Raw genomic sequence first — 9,363 nt, 5'->3', positions numbered from 1 at the left:
TAATAAACACACACACACACACACACACACACTCACATACGCACATAGACACACACACACATTGACACACACACACACACCCCTCTACTTCATACTGAAATTTGTATCACTTGATACAGAAATTTATGTGTGTAATCTTTCAGATAACTACACTCAAATATAAATATTTGATATACAAGAGGTCCACATTTTATAATGGCAAAACATCCAGACCTTGCTTGGTATGTTTTATTATATCATCCTTAGCCATCTCTCCCTTTGTTCTCTTTGCTTCAAACTATTCTCTCTTTATAGTCTTTCCCCACTTTCCCTTTATCACCTAGAGTCATTTCCCATTTGCATTTTTCTCAGACTGTCTCCCTCAGTTTTGCTGTTAAATTTTCAACCTTACTTTAACAAAAATTAAAGTGGTCATGTAAAAATCAAATCTCCAAATTACGAAAGAGTGAAATATAGAAACATGAAAAAGTACCTGTAAAATTTCACTGCTCCAATATTTGGACCCCGGAAAGGTATAGTTTAACTGCTGTTCTCTGCCATTATAATATATAAAAGGTAACATCTGTTGCAGGATAATTTAAAAACAATTGCTAAATATGTAATATTTGGACGTGTCATTTTATTTTCTGTTTTAGAAAACATAGTCTCAGAAGTCACATTCCATTATTGGCTTTAGTGCTAGCTGGAATGCTAGTATTCCTCCTTTGGACTCAAATAGATTTTTCTCTTTTTAAGTTGTTCATACACATCTAGTAGAAAACACAAAAACAAATGAGATATTCCTTTGTTAAGTGTTCACTGCAATATCCTTATTGCTTTAAAACTGTAAGATTTGTTCTCTCAGGAGAAACCTATTTCAGAAATAATTATCTTTGTTTTGGAGTCAAACAAACAATACATTGTGAAACTGAAATCTCATTGGAGGCTCAAGCTCATAACACCAAATAATAAATATATTTGTATTCTCTGATACTTGAGTGATTTAATTTTAATGTTCTGTCTTCCCTTAAAACACGCATATTATACAGTTTTAAATGGCAGATTTTCTTTTTAGTTTATAGTAAAATGTGTTTTAAATTCTTAGAGGGAAAAGCATTGGGAAAAGAGGGTAGTTGCATTTTTAAAATATGATTTTATAAACTTATTTGCATATGTTTAAATTTTTTCTTTGCGAATTTAGTAGAAAATATTACTTGGAATTTTAAGGAAACAGCATGATCAATTCAGAACTTACATCTCCAACTCCAGTGAAATAACCTACTTTTCCATAATTTTTTTTGGCTCTGTGGGCTGAGGAGGCAGCATCTACTGACAGTCACTGTATTGTTTGCTAGTTTCAGTGAAGGTACACAGTGAGTAAGTGGAGTCAGTCCAGTACTCCAGCAGACTTAGAACACAAGGAAGGGTTTGTGAAGGCTCTTACTTTATCTGTAATAAAACGTATGACAGGTTAAAGTACTTCTCAGCTCTTGATACCTTTGTTATACAGAAATTAAAGACTGGCTGAATTGACTATTGCTAAGAAACATGCTTCTAGGTAAGTAACATAACTAACAAACGGTAGATTTGTTCTAAAGTGTTAGCAAATATATAGAGAGGTAAACTTGGCTTTGTAATTTTCCAGATTTGTACAGATTTTATACAGTACTGGGCAATGCCATAATTAGTATTATTTGTCCTACTAAGATTTTAGGCAATGAGTTTTGCCAAAAGTCAACTTAGAATGATCTTGGAAATATGTGTGTAAGTTAAAGAGGCATTCGTGATTAGGATAACTATACTTTATTCCTTCCGTAAGGATGAGTGAAACATTTTGAGGATTAATCAGTAGTTGTTATAGACAACAGTCTTCATGATCTAAATGTTAATGTGACTTCTGCTTTAAGAATATGTTGGTCTTACATATGTTGTTAAAATGCTATGATATGTCTTCTAAAAAGGGCTGATTCTACATGATTATGTGATTGATGTTTAAAATATATATAAATGGCCAGATCAGTTTAAAATTTAGTTTCTAGTAGTAGACCACTGAAAAGGTAAAGTGTAAGTATGCTGCATAGTTTTAGTAATATTCACAATATACAATATAAGGTCTTTTTAAATATATCATTTGCATGCATTAGTTTTAATAGAAATGTGGCAAAACCTTTCAAAGATCTGATATAGGAAGCTTTCTCACTTTATAGAGGAGCATAATTAAGAATTTCGCTGGAAGCTACATAAACATTTTTAAAATGCTTCATTGATAAAATGCTTTTTTTTTTACTCTCAGTATTGTGAAATACTGGCTGACTTTTATGCCTTGGATCATTTACTTAAAAAGCATTTTCCTAATAGAATAAATCAGTAAATAGACAATGAGTTGAGGAATTTTCCAGTTAATAAAGGCTAAATAAACATCTGAAACCTCCAGGAAATTAAGTGAAAACATCTCTTATTACAATGGTTATACTTTGACCAGTTGTACACATTATTTCCCATGTGAGAACAATTTCAGTCTTTATTTTGGAGTTATTCATAAAATCACTATTTAGGTATGTTCGATAACCCATATGGGACATAGTTAACATACCTATGTTAATAGTTTAAGACACAAATATTTTTACTTTATTGTGTGTAATTAAATAACATAAATATTAGGTTAATCTGCACAGAGAAAGCCTATAATTGATGATATATGTTATGGGTCAATGTTTTGCTGTAACTTTAAGCCTATTTATTATTCTACTTGGCAACAGTATACTGTTAATGAAGAAAATACTGGTCTAAAAATTAGGAAACCCAAGTTTAGGTTGCAGATCTCAATACTACTCCTAACCATTGGGTTACCTCCTCTATCTAATGATTTCTTAGATTTTTACTTTATTTTTTGCCATTTCACTTCTATCCTCATAGTTTTTATTATCCTGTCATATTCGGGGCACTATTTACATGTATGAAACACACATGTATTTTATACAAAACATTTTAAACAAAGGCCATCCTTTTACATGGGGACTCCCTTTAGATCATAAGATTCAATGCCATTGGTGGGAAATGAGTGATGTAGGCAATTTAGGACAGGAATCCAGGACTCTGGAAAGTACACCTATATTTGTGTTCAGTAGCTGCCATTATGTTTATCATTTACCAAAGTCCTGATACACATGACATGCATGTATTTCACAGCCTTCAAAGTCAGAAAATTCTGACAAATACTCATTCGAAGACTTTTTTTTTTTTTTAAGTGATTCTTCGGTTGAAACCAGTATCTTCTCACAAGCAAAATCTCAATTTGTTACACACCATATCCATTACCTCTCCACTTGCCCAAGATATCTTTATTTTATTATAAATTAAAAGTTTGCAGACTTGAGTCCTTCCATCATTTCACGGAGATAAATATTAGGTTAATCTGCACAGAGAAAGCCTATAATTGTTTCACTGTGGCTAAGGTGTCAAAGCATGATGACAGGAGTGTGAATTCCACTTCCTCCATTTCTGAGTAGGAAAATCACCCATCCTTTCTACATTCATTTCCTCTGTGAATGAAGATACAAGTATTTATCTCATAGGATTGCTATAAGGGTTAAATAGGTAATATTTATAAATGTCAACTGTTGTACTTGAGCATTTAAGGTGATGACCAATAAACAGTAGACAGTGATTGTTGTATTACTAAATTATCAACTGTTGATTTCTATTTGGATTCACATAGTTTCCTGGATTGCTGAAACTATATGCATTCTATGAAGTTATTTGCTCCAGTGTTTCAATAAAATGAGTGAATTATTTTCCTCTGTGAATTTAGAATGAACCAGAGCTAACTCTAAATTACAGTTGTGAGCTATAATTACTTCAATGGTTAAGACCATTTTGGCCTCTGGGAGTGAAAATTTATATTTTACAGAGCATGTGAAAGAAGTACTTGTGAATTCAACTCTGTCTTCTATTCATATCTGGGTTAAAATGAGCCATGGTGTTGAGCAGTTTCTTTGGAACATTACATAAACTTACTTGTTCTTGGCCTCGTAGCAGTTAGGAATGTGCAAACAGGCCTGAAAGAAACCAAACAGCAAATTCTTCACAAGCAGGAAACCTAATATTTACACATTAATCAACAGTGTGATGGTCACTAAGGTAGCTTATGACTAAGATTTCTTGTTCACCGTGAATGGGAACTAGCATCTTATAGGACTTATTTCGTGTTAGTATGTTCAACAAGACCAGACCGAAGCCCAGTTGTGACATAGGCATTCTGGCAGCAGAAGCTCTCTGTTCTTCTTCCCTCTGCTCCAGTAGGGAGTGCCCACATATTCTCCTTGCCCCTCAAGGGGGGCATTCTCATAGCCCCACAATGGGCAAAAATTTATTTTAGGAGGCAAAAAAATATCTTAACTCTTTTTATGTATAAAGTACAGAGAGACATGTAATACATAAGCATACATGTGGTATATCTGTGGTATTAAAATTTAATAGGGGGTGATTAAGAAAAAGTCAAGAAGACCCACTGGAGGGCAATAATGAAAGAAAAGTTGAGATATACTGCTCTACATGGGGTTTCAAAGGACTCTAGAAACCTGTGGAGTGCAAATTTCACTGAATTGTTTTTAAATTTTTTCAGTATGGAATAACTTAGGTCTAACTTAGTACTTATATTTGAAACCAGTATTTATGTCCTAATAAGTCGAATATGGTCATTTGTTGTACCTTTTACTCTTTTTAGTTATAAGAGGAAATAGAGTCTTGAGAACAAGATGTACTTTGTTTGAATTCCACCTCTCTCTCTTATTTGTTCTGTGACCCTTGACAAATCATTTACCTTCTTTAAGCTTCCGTTTCCTTGTCTTTAGTTTATTTGGAGGATCATACTGTTCACATTGCCGAATTCCAGCATCATAACGATTAATCAAAATAATGTACATAAAACCTTCTGTACATCGCCTAATACATGATAAATGCATGCAAATTAGTAGCTTTAATTCTATGTGTTGTGCCTTTTATGTCAAATACTATTTTCTAATGTTATTACAGAAAAAGATTCAAATTTGGGAGATAAAAGTATTTTGTCCAGAAAATGTAGAAGTCTCTCTGGAACAAATGTTAATACTACTCTTAAACAAAAAAGTTATGGTTTTCCTTTAAAGCAGTGACCACACCTATTGACATAAATTAAAAACATAATGAAATCTAAATTAAATTTTTTTTTTTTCTATGAGGCAATCTCACTCAATTGAACTTAACATCTGTAGATGCTAATGTAGTATATTAAATGTAGAATGATTAATTGTTCTGGCAGTTCTTTTGAAATATGTTCTCTTTAAATACTACCTTGGATTTACTCAGTTGTAAAGTCATTGTTTTATTTTTCCTAGTACCATGAGAGCTTAGTATTATTTGAAATTCATGTCTACTTGTGATATCACTTTTGTTTAGAATGTTACCATTTACTTTATCTGTATAGATGATATTTGCTCTTAGATATTCACCAACATGCATAGAAAAATTAAAGAAAAGGAAATATTAAGAATCAGCTAGTATTTCATACTTGAAAATTCATGTGGAATTGGTTGAAATTTAGCATTGCTATAACTCTGTGGAAGATTTTTTTTACTTGAAAGGAATATTCACAATTAATATTCATATTTCTTCCCTCCCTCCCTCCCTATTTCTCCCCGCCCCCCCAATGATTGTTCTGCTTTTGTGGCTTTGTAATATACTATTAAAACTCTAACTGGCCAACCTTGTTCCCCAACTATTTTGATTTCTTTGTAAGATTAAGATTCACCTCTACAGATGAAAATCTAGTGGAGAAGATGGAGTACATTTGTTGAAAGGATTGTGATGTGGCAAAATAGAATAAATGAGCAACTCTGAAATTCATGATATATTCCTCCCTGCTTTTTCAGCTTATCTATTTTTTTTTAAGATAATTTATCTCATCAACAATGTTTCCACTTTTCTGTGATAGAAGTTTTTAAATAACAAATAGAGTAGTGTTTTCCATTCCAGGCTCTGGCTTTGTAACTTTTGGCTTTGAGAGCAGAAAATACAAGTTTGAGGAGCAGAGCTAAGAGAATACCGTAGGTAGGGAACATGTTTATCCAGCAGAAGTAATCCACAAGTAGTGGAATTCAGAAAGCACCAATGATACAATTATTTAAGACTCTTCCTAGCTTTCCAGGGAACTGAGAGACAAAGATCGTATTTCAAAGCATATGAGAAATCAAAGAACCTCATTTGGAAGGAAATATATTGGCTTGGATTCTGTCACCATATGCTTTAAAAATCATACTCCAAGAGGATTTTGGAAGAAGTTTTGACTTTAAAAAATCATTAGGTTGCCAAGTTGAATTAAGAATATGTATATGCTAAATGACACCCTGAAAGTTCTGTATTCTCTAATTCACATAGCATTTTCTCAAGTCTGCTTACTGCCTTCCCAGTGAAGAATCAGAGAGTTTTCAAGATGGTAGGAGACATACGCTTCAGCAGAACTGTTGAGAGTTATAAGATATCCCCTTTGAGGACTGACCAGTGAAATAATTTCTCCAAACTTGGAAATCAGAAAGTGTCATCTCTAGGAGGTTAGAATAATCTTCACATACTTGGAACCACTGCATCATGAGGAATTAATACGGTGTTTTCCATCATCCCTATTTATTTCAGTTAAGACAAAGTGAATTAACCAAGATGTCTCATCTAAGAAAGTTAGAATTAGAACCCAATCCAGTATTTCTTTCAACCCATTCCCAATGCTTTCCTCTCTTCCAGGTAAGGTGGGCAAGACCCCTGGCCCAGGTGATAGGATTCTGTCTACCTGTGCTAGAAGATCATGTAATGTCCTTTACTCCATCTCTTAATATTTGCATCTCTAAGTCACCAAATAAAAGTTCTTCCTCTGTAGACTACCAGAAAATTAGTGGAGCAAGATTCATGAACTTTCTCTGTTAAAACCTTTTTTGCCTCCTCTCACTCACATGTATTTCTCTTTCTTTCTATGGAAATATTTCAAAGTAATTTGGAAAAGCATTGACAATTATTTGTTATCCCTTTAGAAAAATTAAAGTAGCCTTGACTGATGTGAGGAAGGCATTGGCTGGGCTGGACTTGTTCACTAACTGGGGTATTACTGAAATGAGAAAACGCTTGCCACTGTTGGTCACTTATTGTCTTTGTCTTTTCCTTCTTTACCACTCTGTTGAGGTTTTCAGGGTATTTTCATGTGACTGGAGGAAATAGAGATGGTTTGGTTAGATAAGTGACTTCTGCCTAATATTTGGTTCTAAGTCTCATATAAAGTAAGAAGGACCTGACAGTATTCTGTGGTGTATCAATCAAAGAGTTCCGATTGAACATAGAAAGCATAATCAGCTGGGATTTTCAAAGAGAATTTAATGGAGGACCTGTTTACAGAGGAGTAGTAAGGCTTAGGGGAATCAACAGTAGATGTCAAGTTTCTTATTGACGAACCAAAAGCTCCTCCATTCCTGAAGGAGAAGAAGAGGTCATGGAGATCATCTAAGTTTAATGACAGCTGAAATTGGAGACCGAAAGGGAGACTACTCATCAGAAGTCATTATCATAGAAAGACACAATTGCCAGATTGCAGGCAAGGAGGGAAACCAAAAGAAATTTTCCAACTGCTCTCTTCTTACACAGAAAGGGCAAAAAGTAGAGAATGGATTTGGGAGCAGAGAGCAACTAGCATACATGGTCTCCTGAACTCATTTCCATACATCTTCCCCGTTCGGTATTTAATTTGAATAATAATTGATGGAAGTGTTCTTTTAGTATATCATATTCTTATATGCTTTCTTTATTGTTCTAGACATCGACTGGCTTTTAAAATTTTATATTAACTCAGGATTCTTAATGAAAATGTTCATTGTTCTGAAGTGGTAGTGCACAGGGTCTAAAGAGAGACTGATATCTGTTTGCTCCTAAAAAAAAATGGTGTTAACTTGTCATGCTTTTTCATTTTTGACCATGTTTTTTTATGGTCTGCTGGTGTCCTGTGACATCAGCTGGCATGTGTCACAGTTGTCCATGTTTATAATAGCTCTATTTCCTAGTTCTGAATTCAACTATTTTCTTTCCTATTAGCAATTAGGAAAGAGATCATCATTATGGCAGTCATTCACCCAACACATTTTTATCGACTGTCTATTATGCTCAGTAAAGCCCCTGAGAATATCAAGGTGAGCAAAGCAGAAAGGGCTCTCACCCTTATGGAGTTTATGTCTCAATTTTTTTTTCTAAAGTAAATCTTTGAAACCTCAGAGACTCTCTAAAGAATCTTTAATTTTCCAATGCTTTTTGGGGGTTGAGGGTGCTTTCCTGAATTCTGAATTGTTGAGGTTACCAAATAAATCTGAGATATTTATGGTGCTGTGTTGAATATCATTGTTCATTCATTCAAAAAATAACATCTGAGCATCTACTATATGGTAGTATATATAGCAATTGAGAAATTAATAAAATATCTTAGTCTTCAGGGTACTGTTCTTCTAGTTACTGGGAAGCAGATAAACAAATAACTACAATGGCAGGGTGTCAAAGGCTATGGGACCAGCAAATGATTCTGTTGTTTTGGACGAGGGTGACTATGAGAGTTGCGGTAATAACCATAACACCCAATTTCCGGACTGCTCAGGCAAGCAGTTTAAAGCCTCACTGTTAGCAGTGTGTGCTTTTATTTAATGGGAGTCCCGTAAGTACTCACTTGTAAAAGCAATATTTCCCAGAATCCATTGGCACAAACTGTTCAACTCTTGAAACACACACGAAAGAGTTCCAAGCACAGTGTTAATGCTGTTTTGGGATAAACCACATGACTCTAAATTAGGGTGCTCAATATAAACTATGATTTTAGAGATCATTGAACATGTACTTTATACTAGTAGTGTACACTTGTACTCTGGAAAATAATCATTGAAACTATGAAAAACGAAAACACATAATCATGAAAAAATTGTCCTAATAGTGGTTGGTGTTATTTATATATCTTAACAGTTGTAACTGTGGATTCTGTAACTACTTAAGAGGTCATAGCCCTTGTCATGTTTGCAAATCTCCACCTAAAATGCTTTATCTGGGCCAGTGTTAGCACATCCTCTTACATGTTGAAAAGGAAGCTCAACAATCCTGTTTTAAATCTAAGACTAGAACATTTCCCTTGGCTGTACAGTTTTGGCATGCCCAATGAGACACTGTTTTTCTAAACGATAGAAAGACTCCTATAGAATGTATTTTTCATTTCTTCCAGACTATCTTGTTTGTTCGTTTTTTCTTTCTTTCTTTCTTTCTTTCTTTCTTTCTTTCTTTCTTTCTTTCTTTCTTTCTTTCTTTCTTTCTTTCTTTCTTTCTTTCTTTCTTTCTTTC

The 9,363-nt window shown here is 33.9% G+C and overlaps 1 protein-coding gene and 1 long non-coding RNA gene across 9 annotated transcripts in view; one reads left to right on the top strand and one right to left on the bottom strand.

The window, feature by feature from the left end:
• The window catches only part of ZNF385B (zinc finger protein 385B), a 265,070-nt gene that overhangs the window by 96,678 nt on the left and 159,029 nt on the right, over positions 1 to 9,363 (top strand). Inside the window, exon 1 of one of the 8 annotated variants that reach the window (XM_025039444.1) lies at positions 1,406 to 1,537. The exons of the other annotated variants lie outside the window; for them this stretch is intronic. Within the exon in view, the coding sequence (XP_024895212.1) occupies positions 1,528 to 1,537 (10 nt within the window). The 5' untranslated portion in view covers positions 1,406 to 1,527. Of the gene's footprint in view, positions 1 to 1,405; positions 1,538 to 9,363 lie in introns of those variants that run through there. 8 annotated transcript variants of the gene reach the window in all.
• LOC112470305 overlaps positions 1 to 9,363 on the bottom strand; it is a 67,270-nt gene that overhangs the window by 1,245 nt on the left and 56,662 nt on the right. The window lies entirely within an intron of this gene.

This window comes from Pteropus alecto, unplaced genomic scaffold (assembly GCF_000325575.1).
Source record: "Pteropus alecto unplaced genomic scaffold, ASM32557v1 scaffold3, whole genome shotgun sequence".
Classification (NCBI taxonomy): domain Eukaryota; kingdom Metazoa; phylum Chordata; class Mammalia; order Chiroptera; family Pteropodidae; genus Pteropus; species Pteropus alecto.
This window is presented reverse-complemented; position numbering and strand designations above follow the sequence as displayed.